This window comes from Gadus morhua, chromosome 1 (genome assembly GCF_902167405.1).
Source record: "Gadus morhua chromosome 1, gadMor3.0, whole genome shotgun sequence".
Taxonomy (NCBI): Eukaryota; Metazoa; Chordata; class Actinopteri; order Gadiformes; family Gadidae; genus Gadus; species Gadus morhua.
In genome coordinates, this window is record NC_044048.1 from 20,248,464 (window position 1) to 20,272,029 (window position 23,566).

At 48.4% G+C, this 23,566-nt stretch overlaps 1 protein-coding gene and 1 long non-coding RNA gene across 3 annotated transcripts; both read right to left on the bottom strand.

Moving 5' to 3' along the window:
• Nucleotides 1–1,693: 1,693 nt before the first annotated feature.
• LOC115551725 (uncharacterized) lies at nt 1,694–4,877 on the bottom strand. 2 transcript variants are annotated; one of them, XR_003978228.1, is made up of 3 exons: nt 4,487–4,877; nt 2,897–3,014; nt 1,694–1,858 (listed from the first exon to the last, which is right to left on the bottom strand). It is a non-coding gene; the product is annotated as an uncharacterized LOC115551725 (long non-coding RNA). The 2 variants fall into 2 exon arrangements; XR_003978234.1 differs by having other exon boundaries at nt 2,812–3,014.
• Nucleotides 4,878–6,733: 1,856 nt separating this feature from the next.
• Nucleotides 6,734–23,290, bottom strand: LOC115550934 (protein-glutamine gamma-glutamyltransferase 2). The gene is made up of 14 exons (XM_030366341.1): nt 23,155–23,290; nt 20,795–20,983; nt 20,045–20,281; nt 19,318–19,436; nt 15,769–15,897; nt 13,879–14,056; nt 13,104–13,242; nt 12,284–12,387; nt 11,243–11,482; nt 10,478–10,525; nt 10,128–10,337; nt 9,339–9,499; nt 8,719–8,858; nt 6,734–7,581 (listed from the first exon to the last, which is right to left on the bottom strand). Exons 1-14 carry the CDS (start codon nt 23,201–23,203, stop codon nt 7,386–7,388), a joined length of 2,139 nt encoding a protein of 712 aa, XP_030222201.1. The 5' UTR covers nt 23,204–23,290; the 3' UTR covers nt 6,734–7,385.
• Between the last annotated feature and the right edge of the window lie 276 nt (nt 23,291–23,566).

The window sequence follows — 23,566 nt, forward strand, 5'->3', positions numbered from 1 at the left end:
GTCTGTCTGTCTGTCTGTCTGTCTGTCTGTCTGTCTGTCTGTCTGTCTGTCTGTCTGTCTGTCTTTCTGTTTATCTGCATGCCTCTGTCTTTCTGCACGTCTGTCTTTCTGTCTCTCTTTCTGTTTATTTGCCTGCCTCTCTGTCTGTCTGTCTGTCTGTCTGTCTGTCTGTCTGTCTGTCTGTCTGTCTGTCTGTCTGTCTGTCTGTCTGTCTGTCTGTCTGTCTCAGGTGTATATAGTAGCATGTCTCCTGTTCAGGTGTATAGCATATCTCCTGTTCAGGTGTATATAGAAGCATATCTCCTGCAGCAGGTGTGCAGTGCAGATAGGAGCTGTGGAGAATACGATGACAGGTCTAGCAGACGTTAGTTTGGGGAGATGCCAGCTCCTCGGCTCTGCAGGCTCACTGGATGAGACACTGAGAGGAGGGGATCGCCTGCTGTGAGAAGGTGTCATTCAGGGAGGGCTGCTTGCCTTTTGACGATGATGGGGTTTGAATTTACTTTATGTACTGTGCTTTCATTCGTGACCATCTCCTGGCATTATTGTGTTAATCCAGTTTGATTCAGGTTTGGATGATGCTTCAAGGAGTCATGTCAAATGTGACGGTGAAATACTAAAAAAACAAAAAGGATACCTCAGTTTGTTCTACAACCTTTTCATTGTATATGATTTTTACTGCTGTCAAATCAACCAGAAAACTGCCTCAAATCAACCCTCCGATCAAACAGAAATCCGCCTGCAATCAACCTGGTATTTACATGGAAATCAAGAAAATTGCTGCATTAATAAGCCTGCTTTCATCAAAGCTCCTCACACAGACTGCAAATGTCTGTGTGGAGACTGTAAATACTACAATTTACATAACTTAAAACAAACTCAACATTCTCAATTCATCCTCCTCTGTGCAAAGTGTGGCTTTGTTGAATTTTGTTCAATATGGTAACTTTTGGCACAAAATTACACTTTCCTCTCATTCTCTCTCTTTTGGTTGCCAACAGCGTGAAATGAAAAGCAATGCATTCACAACTCCAAAACAAACACAGGGCTCTGATGAGGTTGGCGTCCTTCCAGGAGTAAAATCTGGAAAGGACCCAAACACTTCATTGCTGAAAGTTTGTACTTTTATGGATTAAAAAATGTAAAATGCTAATTTGACTGTACTGACCTACAATGAATACAGGGACAGGTAATTAAGTAGCAGGTAAGGGTTAGACAGTACAGAGACAGGTCATTAAGTAGCAGATAGGGGTTAGACAGTACAGAGACAGGTAATTAAGGAGCAAGTAGGGGTTGGACAGTACAGAGACAGGTCATTAAATAGCAGATAGGGGTTAGACAGTACAGAGACAGGTCATTAAGGAGCAGGTAGGGGTTAGACAGTACAGAGACAGGTCATTAAGGAGCAGGTAGGGGTTAGACAGTACAGAGACAGGTCATTAAGGAACAGGTAGGGGTTAGACAGTACAGAGACAGGTCATTAAGGAGCAGGTAGGGGTGGACAGTACTGAGACAGGTCATTAAGGAGCAGGTAGGGGTTAGACAGTAAAGGGAAAGGTCATTGTAGTGGCTAACAAGATGTTTTTCCACTGGTCCCATTAACACAGCTTCTGATATCTTTCTCACCCCTTCCGAGGTGTACCGGTGCCTTGTTATCTTGACTCGAAAACCAAGAGATGTTTATGATCGGGTTGATGATTTATTGTGTTGAACAATCAAGCAGTAAAAAGTACGATAAACTGTGGTTCTAAGTGGTTCTAAGTGTTGGTGTTTCTGGTTTCGTTGTCGTCAATGATGGTATGCGCAAGCACCGGGCACTCCTTCTCCTGGTTTGGCACACCTTTATGCTCCCCTTGACCTATAGGGGGGCATACACACTCACGTGACCACACACTGTTCCAACTAGAAATAATCAATACAAATTAAATGTCCAATACCTATTGCTTCCAATATGTGAACCAAACCAATACGAAGTATGAACAAAACATATATATGGCTCCTACAGTCATTAAGGAGCAGGTAGGGGTTAGACAGTACAGAGACAGGTCATTAAGGAGCAGGTAGGGGTTAGACAGTACAGAGACAGGTCATTAAGGAGCATGGTAGGGGTTAGACAGTACAGAGACAGGTCACTAAGGAGCAGGTAGGGGTTAGACAGTACAGAGACAGGTCATTAAGGAGCAGGTAGAGGTTAGACAGTACAGAGACAGGTCATTAAGGAGCAGGTAGGGGTGGACAGTACAGAGATAGGTCACTAAGGAGCAGGTAGGGGTTAGACAGTACAGAGACAGGTCATTAAGGAGCAGGTAGGTGTTAGACAGTACGGAGACAGGTCATTAAGGAGCAGGTAGGGGTTAGACAGTACAGAGACAGGTCATTAAGGAGCAGGTAGGGGTGGACAGTACAGAGATAGGTCACTAAGGAGCAGGTAGGGGTTAGACAGTACAGAGACAGGTCATTAAGGAGCAGGTAGGTGTTAGACAGTACGGAGACAGGTCATTAAGGAGCAGGTAGGGGTTAGACAGTACAGAGACAGGTCATTAAGGAGCATGGTAGGGGTTAGGCAGTACAGAGACAGGTCATTAAGGAGCAGGTAGGGGTTAGACAGTAAAGGGAAAGGTCATTAAGGAGCAGGTAGGGGTTAGACAGTACAGAGACAGGTCATTAAAGAGCAGGTAGGGGTTAGACAGTACAGAGACAGGTACTTAAGGAGCAGGTAGGGGTTAGATAGTGAAACCCAAAGCTAAACACAAGGAGCAACAACACAGAAATTGTTAATTCTGAAGTTGTGTAACAGTTATGTTGGCTAACCTATTACCACTAGAACAACGTCAACCAATGACCAGGCGTACAGACGTCTGGCAGAGGCCCATACGGCCCGGAGACCGCGACGCACCAGCGTGTTCTCCGAAGGCGCTCTCTCCGGGCGGCAGTCCAATCCATCAGCCGGCTGCTACACCAACGTAGCAGGCGTCTGCCATCGCCGCTGAAGGATGACCTCACAGACGCCGCTCCTGCAGCAAGCAAACCAAAGCAGCGGGAAATGGAAAACGACTGAATATGAGAGCAAATACTGATTCATGGGTTGAGGGGGACGGGGGGACGGGGGGTTAGATGGATGATCTGTAGAATCCCAAAGTTACAGACGCGTTTTCTTTGGCTGTCATTATTTAGTTTGTCTCGGGTACCGAAGGAATCCAGGAAGCAAGAAGAACGTGCCAGATGGAGCGTGCCTCTCCCCGGCCTTCCCTCGCCTCTCTGGAGCATCAATCCCAGAAGGCGTCTGAGAGCAGGGCCCATATTTAATATTTGGGCTTATTACGGCAGTGAGTCGCGGTGGTTGGCAGTAAATCAGACAGCGCTGCGCGACCCGTGGTGATCCTTCATCCACCGGCCTCAGTGGCCCTGGGTTGCTGCCAATCCAGACCAATTAATCAAACCCTGCTCTAATTGACTGATTAAGACCTTAATGTGTCTCCGGGAACAAGAAATGGTTGGATTGTTAAACCCTGTCATTCTCTGACTGGTGCTAAAGTGGTGGACTTTTTCGGGACAGTTTCGACAGATTCTCTGTGGAACTTTCCTTTTAGTTGGCTGGTGTGTAAATTAGATAGGCCTCATTAAAACATGTTTAATTTCCATTCGAGGAGAATGTAACCACACTAGATATGACCTTCACTGTGTTCGGTTGATGGCTTAGCCTAGCTAATTGACTGCTACCATCTGGTTATTAAAATACTTTGGCATTCAACAAAGGGAGGACACACGCCCTAGCTAGCATACATAAACAAGCGAAAGAGGAAGTTAAGTGCGTAGAATGACATGGGGCATCTTGTACCTTTACATTTTACCGGTATTTACGTTTTTGCATTTCAGAACGATAGCAACCTTCTCAAGCTAACAACAAGCTAGCAGGCCAAACAGTTTAGCTGTTTATAAAGAAAGGAACAATCAGGAGTTCGACCTCACAGAGACATTCAATACACCACATATTCTTAGCTCTAACTTATTTCTCACAAGCGCATTAAAGGACTTTATGACCAACCAACCTGATCAGGGGCTAATAATTACTATTTGCTATTTGTTCAGTTTAGTTTTTTGGGGCTCCATGTCCTTAAGGAGCAGGTAAGGCATCCTTCTCTCTGGATAACTACAGGTTAGACTCTGGACATGGTTCAGATAATGCTGGTGTGGATGATGTCATCGATTAAACATTTCCCCGGAAGGAACTCATCCAAAGGGCCCTGGCTTCTTTGTTTTGTCCTCCAAGACTAATCAATCATACACAGACTCCATCAATCAAACGCCTATCAATCTATCTGCCCCTCCTGGAAAGAGGAGGGGGGGGGGCTCAACTGCATGTCAGTCAAGGTTCTCTCTCTCTCTCTCTCTCTCTCTCTCTCTCTCTCTCTCTCTCTCTCTCTCTCTCTCTCTCTCTCTCTCTCTCTCTCGAATTCAGTAAGTCACCTTGCCTGCAGGCTCTCACCTGTGTGGTCTGGACGTCCATCATTAAACGGCCTCTATTTTACCACCAGGTGTGATTCTGAACGTCCATTACCAGCCAATGAAAACCCTAGACGTATGATGGATGGATCGGATTCCCAGCTCGCCAAGTGGACTGGAACAACTGGCGGGCTGAATTATCCATCGTACATCTGGCCTCACACCAACGTCACACCTGGTGGTCATAAGGGCCCTTTGATGTTTTCAAATTGAAGTAAGAGAAGACAGTAGAACAGGATACAGAGAAGAGGGCTAAATTAGGGAGGGAACAAGGGAAGGACGTGTTGCAGTGAGCAGAAATAGGGAGGAAGGAGAGAGGGATAAAGTAGGGAGGGAGAGGAGAGACAGAGGGAGAGAGAGAGAAATAGGGAAGGGGAAGGAGAGAGGGATTAAGGGAGAGTAGATAGAGAAAGGAAGATGAGGGAAAGGAGTCAGAGGGAGGAAAGGAGAGGGAGGGAGAGACAGAGAGAGAGAGAGGCAGTAGGGAAAGCAGCGCAGGAGGGAGGGAGAGAGGAGAGAGAGAGTGAAAGAAGAGAGGGAGGGAGAGAAGAGAGAGACAGCGAGAGAGGCAGTAGAAAGAGCACAGCTAGAGGAAGAGAGGGAGGGAGAGACTGAGTGAGAGAGAGCTAGCAGGGAAAGCTGAAAGAGAGGGAGCGAGGGGAGAGAGAGAGAGAGAGAGAGAGAGAGAGAGAGAGAGAGAGAGAGAGAGAGAGAGAGAGAGAGAGAGAGAGAGAGAGAGAGAGAGAGAGAGAGAGAGAGAGAGAGAGTGAAATAAGGGAGCGAGAGGCAAACCATTAATTATTTATGATGGCCTCTGCCTCTCCTGCCAGCCAGGCGCCCACTCGCCGCTTTCCTCTGACGTTTAATTTGTCTGGAAATCAGCGAGCGTGCCGGCTGATTACCGCTTCCGTCTGCCCGCGTCTCTGTCTCGCCGACAGCGGGGTGAGGACGCAAGCTGTCTCGCTCACGTGTGGGTGCGCCCTGAGCTATGAGTTTGGATAGAAAAAGGATACACGTACCCGTAACTGAGGTGAGAACAAACAGCAGATATCGGAAAACATGGTAGTCGGACCGTAAAACGTGACTTTAGCGTTGCGCGGTGGGCATCAGTAGAGGGAACTACACAGTGATGTCAATTATTTCAGTCTATGCTTTATTTAGACCACATGATTCAAGCTGACAAGCTTATGCTACACAAAGTGGTCAACACAAAACCATATCAAGATATATTGGATTGAAGATAAGGCAGAAACTACAAACATGGCCTCTTTGCCATTTCCGCCCAAGCCCAGAGAGACTGAAGGTTTACCTGGGTCAAGAAGAACCTGTAAGCATTACTTATTTACCTCTCCACCCACTACCAATATAAACTGAAATCGTACCTGTGTGCGAGATGCTTCATGAACGACTTCCAGAACGCAAGCTTGTTTACCTTGTGCCTCTGACTAAACATGTTGAACCTTTACTCTCTCCAAGTCATACCGAGCCCGAAACAATGAAACAGCAATACCTCAAAGGATTAAAATGAGTTTTCACCAACAGGGAACCAGATTTATGCACCTGGTTTCAGGCAGCGCCACACGATGTTGACGTCCCAAACTAGTGTACCTTATGGTGAACGAGTGAGCGATTTTGGACAAGGCCCGAGGTTTATGTGGTTATCATGAGCTGGGTAACAGTGCATCCCATAATAAGCCAGGGTGAAGGCGATGGTAGAGCAGCAGGCAGTCCTGGCTAACCAAACCCTGAGGGCCAATGCTTCCCTACTGTCTGGGGCAGACGGATATTGCTTGTTTTATCGTTTATTATAGTGTATTGTGTAGGCCTATTGCAGTGTTTAGTATTGTATTGTGATATATTGTAGGCCTGTTGTAGTGTATAGTATTCTAATGTGTTATATTGTAGGCAAGTGTTTACTATGCATTGTGTTACAATGTATGTGTATTGTAGTGTGTGGTATTGTATTATGTTATATTGCAGGCCATTGATGTGTATGTACTGTGTTATATTGCAGGCCTTTTGTAGTGTGTCGTATTGTATTGTGTTATGTTGTAGTGCATGTATTGTGTTATTTTGTAGGCAAGTGTAGTGTGTGTATTGTGTTATATATAAGGCCAGTGTAGTGTATTTATTGTATAGTAGTGTGTATTGTTCATAGGGTATGAGGAGGGTTTAAGACTTCAGCACATATATCTAAAACTTGGGTCCAAAAAGCATCATATTTGCTCTATTGCTCTCGAAGTATGCCTGGTTTAATAATTTAGGAGGTCATAAAATAAGTCAAAAACAAACACACAACACACACCACACACCACACACAGAAACACACCGACATACGGTTCGATGCTGCCACCTGGTGGTGATTTAACTCTATAGCCAAAACGTTGCCACCGTCACGTTAAAACAATTTAAAAAACAAATAAATCATGTTGTTTATAATATATTCTCCATTTCAGTTCGTGAAGCCGTTTAATCTTAAAGTGTACAGGCTGATGATTATCAATATCATTTTTATCATCATCGGAATTACAAAGTCATTAGTATCAGTACATCTTGTAGAATTTAATAAATATACATAATAGGAACACCACAAATCACGAATCACCTTCAATTAAACCTAGAACAGAGAGCCTTCAAAAACTCAAAATTGTAAAAAAAAACTGCATAAGAATGTGAAGAAAGTCCACAAGAGTGATCTTTTTCATTTTATCGTAACCGTATCCATATTTTTAGATCTGTTCCCGTTACAGAGTCCCCTCTTAACGTTAATCCAAGGGGCCTCACTCTGATTGGCTGATCAGAAGCTGTGTGGGTGACATCACAGAACGTGTCGATTTTAACAAGGCCACAAAGGCTTAAGGGGTGGGATGGTCTAGAGGCTACTACTGGTCAACAAACCGGTCCAACTGGTTTACTACTGGTGTGGGTCCTGTGACCACAACCCTGTGGAACTCCCTGGCGATGACAGCGTGGCCGTTGCCGTGGGAGACCGTTGCCACGAGCAGCTTGGTGCCGGGACAGGTGGCCATGATGGACAGGTCGAGCTTCATGATCTGATGGGGCTCCAGCAACACGGCTCTGGGAGAGAGAGAGAGAGAGAGAGAGAGGTAGAGAGGTAGAGAGGTAGAGAGAGAGAGAGACAGAGAGAGAGAGAGAGAGGTAGATAAAGACAGAGAGAGAGAGAGGTAGAGAGAGAGAGAGAGAGAGAGAGAGAGAGAGAGAGAGAGACAGAGAGAGAAAGAGAGAGGTAGATAAAGACAGAGAGAGAGAGAGAGAGAGAGAGAGAACGAGAGAGAGAGAGAGAGAGAGAGAGAGAGAGAGAGAGAGAGAGGGGGAGAGAGAGAGAGAGAGAGAGAGAGAGAGAGAGAGAGAGAGAGAGAGAGAGAGAGAGAGAGAGAGAGAGAGAGAGAGAGAGAGAGAGAGAGAGAGAGAGAGAGAGAGAGAGAGAGAGAGAACGAGAGAGAACGAGAGAGAGAGAGAGAGGCAGTAAAAAGATAAAATAGAGTGATAGAGAAAGACAAAGAAGGGAGGAGAAATGGATAGACAAATTCTGATTCAGCGATCAGTAAGGGGAATCTCTGCTCAACATGTTGCTCCCCCCCCCGCTGCCACATTGCCTATCCTGATGTATCTTAAGTTTCTGCTCTGTCAGAGGCTAATGACCCGTCCTCCTAGCTCTGATTGGTCCTATCCTTTCTGTACTTCTGGGAGAGGGTTCCTTCCAGCGGGTCGGTTAAGGACAGTGTGTCGCCCCTCACTGAATAGTTGAGATGGGAGGAGGGCGTACGGGTGACACAATCAGGGAAATACCGCGGGCTAGTCCGACCAGAACCCCCCAACGGCATTCCACACCACATTCCCCAGAAAACATTCCCAGAATAACTACAAACCAAAATAACCGCTACAGTTAAAAAGATGAAAAACAGACGATAAGAGAGAGCGGGAGAAAGTGCCCTCCCTGTCCATGCTCCTTAGCGATGGTTTCCTCAATTCACTGGAAAGCGGTTCATTTTATTTAACATGGCCAAGCCCAAAGAACTCCTTTACAGACAAACTTGTTGTGTTCGTTTTATTTGGTCACTTTCAGTTCAAGACTTTCCTGCTTTGCTGACTCATCCCATTTTGTAGGTGTGTCAAAGTGTCAAAAAGTAACTCTTTGATGGTTTCCTTTGTAATTTCTGTGTCGTTTTGAACCATTTTCCTGTGTTGCGTTACCTGGAGTAGAGTTTTGCCTGGAACAGTCCGAAGCCTTCCAGTGTGAGAACTGCCTTGCTCAGAGGCATGGTCAGGGTGTTGGTGAAGGAGACGTGGACCGCATGCTCGGTCTTCACCTTGACACTGTCTCCACCCTGCACCTGGGGAGCAGAACTCACCTGGTTAAGGTTACACTCACCTGGTTGCAGGTAACACTCACCTGGTTGCAGGTAACACTCACCTGGTTACAGGTGAGTCACCCGGTTATAGGTGAGTCAACTGGTTAAAGGGAACCCTCCCAGGTAAGACTAACCTGGTTACAAGGGACTAGAGATGATAGAAGAGTAGAGAGAGACAAAGAGAGTGAGCGAGAGAGAGAGTGCAGATGTGTTGGGGTACCTTGATGAAGATGTGTGACGGAGAGACGGAGAGAGAGAGAGAGAGAGAGAGAGAGAGAGAGAGAGAGAGAGAGAGAGAGAGAGAGAGAGAGAGAGAGAGAGAGAGAGAGAGAGAGAGAGGGAGAGGGGGAGGGGGAGAGAGAGAGAGAGAGAGAAAGAAACAGACAGAGACAGAGAGAGAGAGAGAGAGAGAGAGAGAGAGAGAGAGAGAGAGGGAGAGGAAGTGCAGGAGGGTGGGGGTACCTGGAAGGAGATGTGGGGGGAGGGGAGGCTGAACTCCTCGGTGGCCAGAACCCTCTCCTTGGTGCTGGTATCCTTGACGACCACCGTCGCGTTGACGATGTCCGTGCAGGTCAGCAAGGACTCGTAGTCCGACGGGAGGATTGAGTGGTGGAGATCCACCACTTGGGAGGAAGAGAGAGAGGGGAGGGAGGAGAGGAGGGGGAGGAGAGAGGAGGAGAGAGGGTGAGAGAGGGGAAAGGGGAGAAGGGAGAAGGGAGAGGGGAGAGGAGAGAGGAGGGGAGAGGAGAGAGGAGAGGAGAGGGAAAAGGAGAGAGGGGGGGGAAGAGAGAGGAGAAAGGGGAGGGAGAGAGGGGAAATGAGAGGGGAGAGCAGAGAGGAGGATAGAGGGGAGATGGGAGGAGAAGGGAGAGGACAAGAGAGAAGAGAGAGGAGAGGAGGAGATAAGGTGGTAGTTAGGAGGAGGAGAGAGGGGGAGAAAGAGGAGAGGGCAGAGAGAAGAAGAAAGAAGAGGACAAGAGAGAATATGAAAGGGAGAAGAGGGAGAGGAAGAGAGGAGAGGAGAGGAAGAGAGGATGAGGGGAGAGGAGAGGATGAGCGAGAGAGAGGAGGGAGAGGACGAGTGAAGAGTAAAGAAAGGGAGGAGAGAGGTGGGGAGGGAGTCAGGAACATTTGAACACACTCTGTGGAAACCCTGTCGGGACAGAGAGCCGGGCAGCCAGACGGACCACCGTGGAGGGGCCGACAGAGTGACTACAGTGGGCTAAGTGGTGCTCAGCCGGGCTGTCCTACCTTCCCCGGCCTGCAGGTGGAGCTCCTTGTGGACGTGCCAGAAGGGTGCACACGCGTTGCTGTCAAACTGCTTCAGCTGCGCGTGCAGGTGCCACCGCAGTAACCGACGGCGACCGCAGCGGTTGCTCAGGCTGACGCACAGGCGGATGCTCCTGCCCAGCGCAGGGACTTCCTCTAGCGCCAGCGACACACTGAGGCTGGGCGAGAGACCTTGGGGGGGGGGGGGGGGGGGGGGAAGAGAGAGAGAGAGAGAGAGAGAGAGATCCAATCTCAAACCTGTCTTGCGTGAAAGTGTGACTTCAATGTCGCCAGTTCTCGGGAACTTGTATTGATGTCTTTAGCGTGCTAACCTGTTTCATTTGCCCACTTAGCCGTAGCATCGAGATTTCGCTTGGCCCCTACCATGGAAAAATGAAAAACAACCAGAAATTATTAGGCAGAGAAATTAGGCAGAGAAATTAATGAAAATCAACCACAAATGATTAGGCAGAGAAATTACGAAAAAATGACAAACAAATGTTTGCACAAAAAGGGTTCTGGTGACTGGAGTCTAATTCAAAAGTTTATACACACACACACACACACACACACACACACACACACACACACACACACACACACACACACACACACACACACACACACACACTGTTATCAAGGAAAATTCCGATTCCGAGTCAGCTTTGTTGGCCAGGTTTGCGTAACTAACAAGGAATTTGACACTCAACACCTAACCTATCGTTAATATACATAAAAAGAAAGCACAAGACGAACAGTACGAAATATAAATATACTGATAAGTATACAGTACATTCTCACTCAGTCACTCACACACACAGTCATCAGGTTGAATTCACTCACACTCATACTCATACACAGAAAACACACACACAAACACACACAATTATCAGGTGGAATTCACTCATACTCATACACACACACACACACACACACAGAGTTATCAGTTGGAATTCACTCACACACACACACACACACACAGTCACACACACACACACAGTAACACACACACACACAGTTATCAGTTGGAATTCATTCACACACACACACACACACACACACACACACACACACACACTGCGGGGCCCTGGCCTCACCGTTGGGACCCTTGTACAGGCGCGTGAGGTCCTCCGGCCGGTCGGCCCCGGGGGTCTTGGTGCAGACGAGCCGCCCCACGGAGGTCCGGTCCACCGACCGCCCGAGGACCCGGTCCCGGTCCAGGATCACCCGCACCACGTCGGCGTCCACCGCCGCGAACACGAAGGCCGTGTCGTAGGGGACCCCCACCGCTGCACGCCGCACTGCCCAGACCGGGGCCGGCCCGCAGCAGAACTCCCCTGGGGGGGGGGGGAGAGAGACCGTCACCCCCCTGTCTGTCCAGCCACATCCTCCATCCTCCTCCACCGTCACACGGCACGGAGACAGTTCTGATATACCTGCTGCTAGAGCAGGCTCACAGCAGGAGGTCACTGTGGAGGGGGGGGGGGGGGGGGGGGGGGGGGGGGAGACACCCTGACTCACTGGTCACTGTGGGGGGGGGGGGGGGGGGGGGGGGGGAGACACCCTGACTCCCTGGTCACTGTGGGGAGGGGGGGGGAGACACCCTGACACCCTGGTCACTGTGGGGGAGGGGGGTGGAGACACCCTTACTCACTGGTCACTGTGGGGGGGGGGGGGGGGGAGACACCCTGACTCACTGGTCACTGTGGGGGGGGGGGGGGGGGGGAGACACCCTGACACCCTGGTCACTGTGGGGGTCCAGTTGATTCCTCCTGCTAGGTCATGCTCCCAGCAGTGAGCACACCAGGCTTTTCCAAATCCCTCACTCAACTGGGGGGGGGGGGTGGTCAGACGCCCCGTTCTCAACCAATCAGAGCGCAGAGCCTCCATTGTGCCCCGTAAGACACGCATCGTGTCCCGTGACCCCAGAGCGCCCCCCCCCCCCCCCCAGTTGAGTGAGGGATTTGGAAAAGCCTGGTGTGCTCACTGCTGGGAGCATGACCTAGCAGGAGGAATCAACTGGACCCCCACAGTGACCCCCCCCTGCACCTCGCCCTCCTCGCCCCCCTCCCTGTACGGAGGACTGTGGGACGGGCGGGGGGGGAGCTACAGTGTGTGAGTCTGAGTGGGGGTCCTACCTGCACTCCTCTCCTGGGGGGTGGGGTCCAGCACCTGCCAGCCCCCGAACCCGGAGCCCAGGTCTGGCCTCTCCATCCAGCACTCCACCCACACATGGAAGTTCCTACACGCACACACACACAGGTACACACACACACACAGGCACACGCGCACACACACACACACACACACACACACACACACACACATGCAGGTACACACACACACACAGGTACACACACACACACAGACACAGACACACACAAAAATTGTAATGCTGAAATTGAATCCAACACTCACACCATATCAGTTGACGACATTCTCTAAATAATATCCCCATATCAAAAATAAACATTCAGAAGCTTCCCCGCAGTACCACGACGATGACCACCGCAGTACGATGACCGCTGTCTTATTGACTTCCACTCGAGTTGCACAGTGTGGCAGAGCGTTTGAAAAGGCATTGTCAGACAGACAGTGTGCATCAGCGTGAGACTACAACGCTGCCAGCGGCTTTCCTCAGACGGATGTCTCTGGACTTTCCATGCTGACGTTTCATGCGGATTGCAGACAAAATGAGGACAAAGCAGAGAACATTTCTTATTACGGTGCCTTGTAGTGTTTTACATTTTGGTAGTGCCACTTTGGCGGCATTGATCTATATAGAATGGAGAGTCCTTACTGGGTTGAAACCAGTCTGAACCACCATTCGTGGGCAGGACCTCCGGAGGTCCTACCCACGACAGGCCGCGCGATGCCGTCGCCACGGTGACCGCGTGATGCCGTCGCCACGGTGGCGACGGCATCACGCGGTCGCCGTGGCGACGCGGCCAAACCTACCAGACGCTGTCCCTGGAGCGCCGCGGGCACTTCTCCCCCCGCCGGGTGAACACCTCCTCGATCACCAGGTTCCCGTTGGTGTCGTGGGCAGCGTTGAAGACCGTCACCACGCGGGACGGGACGCCCAGCACCCGCATCACTGAGGGGGGACAGGGGGGGGATAACCTGGTCAGTAACAACCCTGTTACTGGGGGTGAGATAACCTGGTCAGGCCTAAAAAAAAAAAAGTTTGGTTCCTGTTGTCAGTTGAGGTCATGGGTAGGTAGGGAATTTATTTTATTTTTTTATTTTATTTTTTCCAGCGGCAGCGAATGATAGGTAGGTTGTTTTCATTTAAAAACTAGAAAATTCGCTCATCCTTGTACAGAATGAAGAGGTGCTGTACAAAAACGTAATTATAGTTTGCATCAAAAAAAAAATCCGGGACAGGGTCGGTCGGAAACCGTAACCACACAAAAAAATTGTTTAGGCCTCAATGGGGAAGTGAGACCCCAGACTCCCACGTTAACCACCACCACCACCAAGCAGTCCCATCCACAACTACCCCAGCCATCATCTCCACCCCCTTACACCCACCCAGGGGCGCCGAAAAGGGGGGGTAAAGGAGACGGATTCTAGGGGCCCATGATGGAGGGGGGCCCAGCGAGGCCCCTAATGATGATGAAATTATAATACAGAAAAAATAATGACACCAAGTAAAGATTCTTTTCATGGGGCCCAAAATCCCTAGCGGCGCCCCTGCACCCACCACCTCCACCCACCGCCCCCCGCCCACCTGTGCAGAGGACGCAGGCGAACACCCAGCACTGGCCGTAGCGGACGGGCCTGAAGTCGGAGTCGGCCCAGCGGGTCAGGATTTCGGCGCTACCGTTCCACTCGGTGGGCGCCACGCCCCCACCGTACCGCCCGTCCCACTTCCCCTGCAGCACGCCGCGGTCGTCGTTACAGTTCACCTGGCCGGGGGGAGAGAGAGAGGTGAGGGGGGGGGCGGGACCCAGCGCTACGCCTGCCTCGCCCCCCCGTCGCTACGTCAGGGGGAAGGCCCGTCGCGGACAGGGGGAGCGGGTAGTTGGGGCGGGAGCACAGGCCTCTGGCTGACGGGGGGACCTCCTGGGTTCAGCCCCCCGGACTTCCTCTGAGCCACGGGTTCAGAAAGTTTTCATCGAACAACATTGATGGTTTTCACTTTTCTGGTGAATATGCCTTAGAATCGAATGTATATTCACCATTTAGTAATTTAGTGGCTTCTCTTATCCAAATAAAATACTTACAGTGAATTCCGATGCATTTCATTAAGGAGCAGGCAGGGGTTATACAGTACAGAGAGAGGTGATCAACGAGAAGGTAGGGGTTAGACAGTACAGAGACAGGTCATTAAGGAGCAGGTAGGGGTTAGACAGTACAGGGACAGGTCATTAAGGAGCAGGTAGGGGTTAGACAGTACAGAGACGGGTCACTAAGGAGCAGGTAGGGGTTAGACAGTACAGAGACGGGTCATTAAGGAGCAGGTAGGGGTTAGACAGTACAGAGACAGGTCATTAAGGAGCAGGTAGGGGTTAGACAGTACAGAGACAGGTCATTAAGGAGCAGGTAGGGGTTAGACAGTACAGAGACAGGTCATTAAGGAGCAGGTAGGGGTTAGACAGTACAGAGACAGGTCATTAAGGAACAGGTAGGGGTTAGACAGTACAGAGACAGGTCGTTAAGGAGCAGGTTGGGGTTAGACAGTAAAGAGACAGGTCGTTAAGGAGCAGGTAGGGGTTAGACAGTACAGAGACAGGTCATTAAGGAGCTGGTAGGGGTTAGACAGTACAGAGACAGGTCATTAAGGAGCTGGTAGGGGTTAGACAGTACAGAGACCGGTCGTTAAGGAGCAGGTAGGGGTTAGACAGTACAGAGACAGGTCATTAAGGAGCAGGTAGGGGTTAGACAGTACAGAGACAGGTCATTAAGGAGCAGGTAGGGGTTAGACAGTACAGAGACAGGTCATTAAAGAGCAGGTAGGGGTTGGACAGTACAGAGACAGGTCATTAAGGAGCAGGTAGGGGTTAGGGAGTACAGAGACAGGTCATAAAGGAGCAGGTAGGGGTTAGACAGTACAGAGACAGGTCATTAAGGAGCAGGTAGGGGTTAGACAGTACAGAGGCAGGTCATTAAGGAGCAGGTAGGGGTTAGACAGTACAGAGACAGGTAATTAAGGAGCAGGTAGGGGTTAGACAGTACAGAGACAGGTCGTTAAGGAGCAGGTAGGGGTTAGACAGTACAGAGACAGGTCGTTAAGGAGCAGGTAGGGGTTAGACAGTACAGAGACAGGTCGTTAAGGAGCAGGTAGGGGTTAGACAGTACAGAGACAGGTCATTAAGGAGCAGGTAGGGGTTAGACAGCACAGAGACAGGTCATTAAGGAGCAGGTAGGGGTTAGACAGCACAGAGACAGGTCATTAAGGAGCAGGTAGGGGTTAGACTGTACAGAGACGGGTCATTAAGGAGCAGGTAGGGGTTAGACAGTACAGAGACGGGTCATTAAGGAGCAGGTAGGGGTTAGACAGTACAGAGACAGGTCATTAAGGAGCAGGTAGGGGTTAGACAGTACAGAGACAGGTCATTAAGGAGCAGGTATCATCAATCCCGAGGTAATTGTATGGAGGCTGTAAGGAGGTCCTCACCATGGCACAGACCACCCTGCTCAGGTAGACGGGGTCCGAGCGCCTCACGTAGTCCACCTGCTCGTTACGCAGGTGCTGAGGACTCACCTGGAGCAGGCTCAGACACGCCTCCAACACCAGGGGCTCGTACTGGGAACACACACACAGGATATACAACACACAGTACATAACGCAACCACAACACATACACAATACAAACACGCCACACACGATATACAACACACAGAACACGATATACAATACTAAAACAACACACACACCATACACAATATACTGTACAACACACAATACACAATATACAACAAACAGTACACAATATTCAACACAGAGTACACAATATACAACACATAGTACACGATATAAAACACAAAACACCCGAAGACCTATGACGTTGTGGTGTAAGCCGGGTGCTCCTGGAAGCCTCAAGACCGACAACCCTTCTTTCAACCAGGAAGTACATACGATTGGAACCTGGAATGTAAGGACTGTGTACCAAGCAGGAAAAGCAGCTCAAATAGCACCAGAGATGAGAAATGACAACCTGGTGCTATTGGGGATTAGTGAGGCAAGATGGACACAAGCTGGTCAGACGTGGCTCATGAGCGAAGGAATGCCGCTATATTGAGGCCATGAAGAGAAAAACGCCCCACATACTGAAGGCGTTGCTCTCATGCTATCACAATCAGCACAGAGAGCACTGATAGGGTGGGAAGCCCAGGGACCAAGAATCCTTACAGCGTCTTTCAGAACAACAAAAGAGAATATAAGCATGAATGTAATCCAATGCTACGCATCCATCAACTGTTAACCATGAGGAAGGAACAAAATATGAGTTCTACAACAGACTACAGAACATCTTGGGCAACTACTCAGAGAATGATATGACGCTCCTTGTGGTAGACTTGAACGCAACGATAGTAAAAAACAACATTGTATGTGTAGAAGTGATGGGAAGACACGGACTGGGAGAAATGAACAACAACCGAGAGAAGCTTCTTCATATCTGTGCGTCAAACAAACTGATCGTTGGAGGCAGTATATTTCCCCACAAGAACATACATAAGGCAATATGGGTATCGCCGGATCATGTTACGGTAAAACCAAATAGATCACATCTGCGTTAACAAGAAGTTCAAGAGAAGACTACAGGATGTGAGAGCGAAAAGAGGAGCAGATATTGCATAAGACCACTAAAGAAGGACAGGACAGCGCACACCGGAAACAGAAATAAATACAACGTGAACCTGCTAACGGAAGAACAAATTCAAGAAGACTATAGCGTCAAACTCTCCAACAAATATGAACCTCTGCGAGATCTACTAGAACAGGAGAACAGCATCGACAAGCAGAATGCCATCTTTCTTCCTGTATTGGATTATGGCCAACATCTTATGCATGAATGCTGCCTCAATAACCCTACAATAGTCCTCAATACAGTTTACCATGGTGCACTATGCTTTATCTTAACAGCCAAATCACGCACTCATCATTGCTCTCTCTATAAGTCGACTGGTTTTAGCTCTCTCTCATTATGCAGAGACCCATTGACAAATTTTCATCTATAAATGGTATTATTGGCAAATTGCTTTCATATTTATCTGATCATTTGTCCCAAATGCACTCATCTTATAGTTTGCATTGAAATAATTGTATACTCCTAGACACTCCAAGAACACTGACTGAGCTAGGTAAGACAGCTTTTAATTTTGCCGCTCCCTGGTTCTGTAATCTCCTTCAAAAAGATCATAAGTTATCTGTTGCTATTCCTCTGGCTGTAACTTCTTTCACTAACACACCCTTCATTGTGTTTCAGTGTTTTCTTGTGGGTTATCCGTCTTGCTTCGACTTACCTGTTTCTTTGTAATTTTATCTTCCCAGTGTTATATGCTTTGTTGAACCTATCTTTTCTGTGCTCTGTTTTTGTGTTTCGTAAAAAAAAATTGCAATGTCTTCATGCTCTGGTTCTATGTCTTGTCGTATTTTTGTGTAATGTCTAGGTGGTCTGTTTCTATGTTTCGTCATGTTTTTTGTGCTATATCTTTATGCCTATATGGCAGGGCTCCCTTGAAAAAGAGGCTAAAGGTCTCAATGGGACTCAGCTGGATAAATAAATGTTAAATTAAAAATATTAAATAAAAATCTATAGGCGGAATACTTTGAAGAGATGCTTAACAGGCCCCCACCAACAAACCCTCCAGATAACAAACCAGCAGAAAACCATCTCCCCATCAGCTGTGACACACCTAGCAGAGAGGAGATTAGGTAAGCAGTGCAGAAACTGAAGAGTGGCAAAGCAGCAGGGCCAGATAATATTCAAGCAGAAGCATTAAAGGCTGTCTTGGACACTACCATATAAATGTTATATCCACTCTTCAGAAAGGTATGGGATGAAGAAAAACTGCCACCAGACTGGAAAGAGGGCTTTATTAACAAGATCCCCAAGAAAGATGACCTTGGAGATTGTGCCAACTATAGAGGGATCACACTACTCTCGGTAACAGGGAAGGTGCTAAATAGAATAATACTGGATAGAATGCAAGACGTAGTGGACCAACAACTAAGATTTAGGAAATAACGGTCACGCGTCGACCAGATTGCCACCCTTCGTATAATCATTGAACAAACCTTCGAGTGGAACTCCCCATTGTATATCAACTTTGTTGGCTACGAAAAAGCTTTCGATAGCGTGTCTGGAAACTATTGAGAAATCATGGAGTGCCCACTAAACTAGTGAACATGATTAAAAGCAGCTATGAGGGAATGACTAGTAGAGTTATACATGAGGGACAACTCACTAACAACTACTAATTGACTCACTGCTTGTTATCCCCATTCCTGTGTCTCCTAGTAATCGACTTGGCACTACTTTCACACAATCTCCATCACATACAAGAGAAGAAGACTCTAATCCAATGACACTCGAAGAAATACAACTGGAAGAAGTGGAGTCTTTTTCCTACTTGGGCAGCATCATCAACAAAGGGAGGGACAGATGCAGAAATCAGAATTAACCCCCCCCAAGGGGTGTCAAGGCATGAGAAGAAGACACATGATATACAACACACAGTATACACACACAAGACAAACACAACACATAAACAACCCACACACCATGCATAATATACAAGACACACAATAAACAACACAAACACAACACATAAACAACATGCACACCATGCACGATATACAAGATACACAATAAACAACACAAACACAACACATACAAACACAACACACAACCCACACGATATACAACACACAGTATACATCCACAATACTAACACCCCACACGATATACAACACACACACACACAATATACAACACACAGTACACGATGTACAACACACACACAATACATACACAAAATACAACACACCACACTTGATATACAAGACACACAATCTACAACACAAACACAACCCATACACAATACAAACAAAACGCACACCATACATGATAGACAACACACAATACACGATGTACAACACACAGTACACAATATATAACACACTCAATGCATACACACACAATGCAAACACAACACACACCTGGCCGAAGGCCCAGGGCCGGCTGCTGACGTTGTGGGGGGTCCCCATGTAGACCAGACCGCAGTCGCTCTGGACGTACTCCTGGAGGAGGGGCTCCACGGGCATGTACACAGAGTCCTCTGGGGGGGAGACACACACACGCACACACACACACACACACACACGCACGCACGCACGCACGCACGCACACACACACACACACACACACACACACACACACACACACACACACACACACACACACACACACACACACACACGGAGAAAGCACACTCACAAACACATACACATGGAGACAGCACACACACACACACACACACACACACACACACACAAACAAACACACACACGGAGACGGCAGACACACACAAACGGGGACAGCATAAAGACACACAAACACACACACACACCACACACACAAATACACACACGCGGAGACATCACACACACACACACACACACACACACACACACACAGGACACATCAGCCCCTGCTCATCATAAGTCACTATGTTATCGTTAAACACGAATCGTCGACCGTTAATGAATAATTCACACAATATCGAACAAATGCTTCAATTGTTCTCAGCCTCGCTCTTCCAAGTAACGCCTAACTGCCAATGTAACATGTAACGCGAGTCAGCAGCTGTGATTGGTCGATGCCAGTGAAATAATGGACTTGCAGCCACGTGATTGGACGATCCCGGTAACCATAGCGACCCCATACCTTTGCTCCAGGGGTTGCAGAGCAGGACGAAGCTGCCCACCACGTAGTGCCGGGCGCCCGCTGGACTCTCGATCTGCACCGCCAGCCTGTAGAGGCCCACGGAGGCCGAAGCAGGGGAGCACAGTTGGATGGTGGCTGACATGGGATGCACGTCCCCGGGGGAGCAGTGGGCCGACCAGCCGGGGCCGGGCGACCAACTCCTGGACCACTGAACTGGGACCGTCTCCACTAGACTGCCTGTATGGGTTGTGTGTGTGTGTGTGTGTGTGTGTGTGTGTGTGTGTGTGTGTGTGTGTGTGTGTGTGTGTGTGTGTGTGTGTGTGACAGAAATTTAGATCAACAGTCATTTAACAGACCACCACCATTATCAGATACACCTTGATAGACGATGCAGAGTCAAATACACAAACACACGCACACGTGATGCACAAATTCACACAAGCACACACACACACGCACGTGATCAACACATGCACGCACACGCATACAAACACACACACACACACACGTGATTAACACATGCACACACACACAAACACACACACACACGTGAAGAACACACACACGCACACAAACACACACACACACACAAACACGTTATGAACACACGCACACAGAAACACACACAAGGCACCACAAACGTGGCAAACACACACAGATACACATTATGAACACACACACAAACACACATACATGCACACTCACACACACACACACACACACACACGCGCTCTCTGGTTCCCGCCGTACCCAGGAGGACCTGGAAGACGAGGCCCTCGGTGCGGGGGCTCCACGCCCGGCCCTGGAACAGCAGCATGAGCCTGAAGGGCTGCCCGCGCCGGAGCACCAGGTCCTGGGAGCCCAGGCCCAGCGTGTGGTGGGCCCTCTGGTTCTCATGAGCCTCCAGGTTCACAAAGCGCAGAACGCAGGGCTCCTCCTCTGGGGGGAGGAGGGGGGAGAGGAGGGGGGAGGAGGGGAGGGGAGAGGGAGAGGGGGGAGAGGAGGAGAGGGGAGAGGAGAGGAGGAGAGAGGAGGGGACAGGAAGGGAGAGGAGAGGGGGAGAGGAGAGGGAGAGGAGAGGAGGGAGAGGAGGGGAGAGGAGAGGGGGGGAGAGGAGAGGAGGAGAGGAGAGGGGGGGGAGGAGGGGAGAGGAGAGGAGAGGAGAGGAGGAGAGGAGAGGGGGGGAGGGGGGAGAGGAGGGGAGAGGAGAGGGGGAGAGGGAAAGGGAGAGGAGAGGAGGGGAGGAGAGGAGAGGGAGAGGAGAGAAAAGGGAAGAGAAGAGCGGGAAAGGAGGAGAACAGAGCAGGAAGAGAGAAGAGAAGAAGGAGGAGGAGGAGGGGGGAGGAGGGGGAGGTGGAGGGGGGAGGAGGGGGAGGAGGGTGGAGACAGGTAGAAACTTGGTCATGCAGCTCTTTGAGTTTTTGTGTCTCTAGTCCTATATTGATTAGTTTTTACCCGTTGCGTGAAAACGTTTTGCAAAACTTGACTCATCGTGTCAAACCTCAACACACAAGCAAATAAGACAACACTGAGAAATATACCATTCACATCGATGTCAAATTGAAACTCTGCTATGAATACCTAATAAACCCATGTCAAATTGTCACTGATGACAAAATGATACAAACTTGTATCATATGATTACACTTTCAGATCAGCAGCAACACACCAGTCTACTTTATATAAACAGAAGTCTTCCATATTCACTGTTTTTATTCACTTCCACAGAAGGCACGGTTTCCAACCAAAAAATCAAATGCTCAATACTGTACAGTGCAGTACGGTACTTTACAGTGCAGTAAATTCAGTTTAAGCAAAAAATAAATAAAAAATACTCTGAAAATCATGGCAATTGTGCGTGGGTTGGCTCATGGATCCTCGCCTTGTGTGCCAAATCCATCCATGGATTGACCTTACCTCAATGTCTCCGCAGGCCTGTTCCATTACCTGCAGCAGAGGCAGTTACCCTCGAAGGCTTATGGAGCCACACATGATATATTTCCCCTGCGCTGCCCTGGGACATGCACAATTGCCCTTTGGCTATTTTGTAGCTGGCTGAGTGGTGGTCAGTATTGTGAGGAAGTGTTTTCAGGTGTGTATTTAAGTATTTAAGTATTTTAAATTTCCCAATGTGTTTTGCATTTTGAATAGACGTGTTTTCCCAATGGTACGCTGAGATTTCATTTTATGAAATGTATGAAAGAGTGTGTAGTGTGCAGCAGCAAGTGTGTTGCAGAAAGGAGCAAGTGTGTTGCACAATTGCAACTAAAGTGCAAAGCAGCGCTTTTGTTTAAGGTATAGTTACATGTGTTTAAGTTATAGCAACAAAAACTTTAAGTTGTGTTACTTTGGTCTAAGCAAATGTCTATAGTGGTCAAGCAATTGAAAAAAACTGTAAATACCTTCAATGTTCTTTAAAGTTTGCTCAAACCTTAAACCCCAAAAAGTTGACTGAATATTATGAACCATCCTTTATGTGGTTCGGTACATCAGTTGTTCCCAACCTTGTCGTCACCCTGACCTCTTGATGTTTCTGATGACCACCAGTTTAACCCGATCAACTGCCCCAACCATGTATTCATGAGCCACGAGTCCCCCACAGGTTAGGAAACATTGGCTTCACATAGCGCTCCCCTCACGCACAGCATTCCTCCCTTTGTGGTGAGAGGTCAGCCGGAGACAACATAGTTGTCATGTTTAGAGATCTCTCGTCTCACTGCTGTAGTTTGGCTCACTGCAGGCCATTCAAGACCAATTAAAACCACGTTTCAGGACAGGGAGGTGATCATAAATCTGCAATACACTCAATACATATTTGTGTGGAGATGACAGCCGGAGACAACATAGTTGTCATGTTTCGAGATTTCTCGTCTCACTACAAATAGTGAGACTACAGCAGTACAGTATTACTTTCTGTAGTTTGGCCCACTGCAGGCCATTAATGACCAATTAAAACCATCTTTCTTATGACAGGGAAGTGATCAGTACTCCGCAATACACACGGAACAGGGGAGAAGGCTGGGAGCAGCCGGATGTACAACTGTTGATAAAAGACCCCAAATTATACTAGAGAACATTCTTAACATGTGTGTGCGCGTGTGCGTGCTCACCATTGTAGCTCCGCCATGCACAGGGATGCACAGCCCGGTAGCACATCATCCGACGTCTCACTTGTCCCTTATCAGTTTAAGTGACATGCAGACCTACGCCTGTCACTGATATAGTCTCTCTCGCTCTCTATCTCCCTCCCTCCCTCCCTCCCCTCATATATCCCTCGCCCCTCCCTCTCTCTCTCTATATATCTGTCTGTCATACAAGCTCTAGGGTTCATTCGGTTCAGGATAGGATACAAGGATATTAGTTCACTAAACATACATTAAATCTATTAAGAAATATGTAGTATATGTGTTTATATACCAATATTAAATTAGTAAAAAAGGACAGGACATACATATTTGCATATAAAACAAGTAACTACATCCAGAATTGTAACATTGTTAAGAAACTCTGGATGAAAGCAAG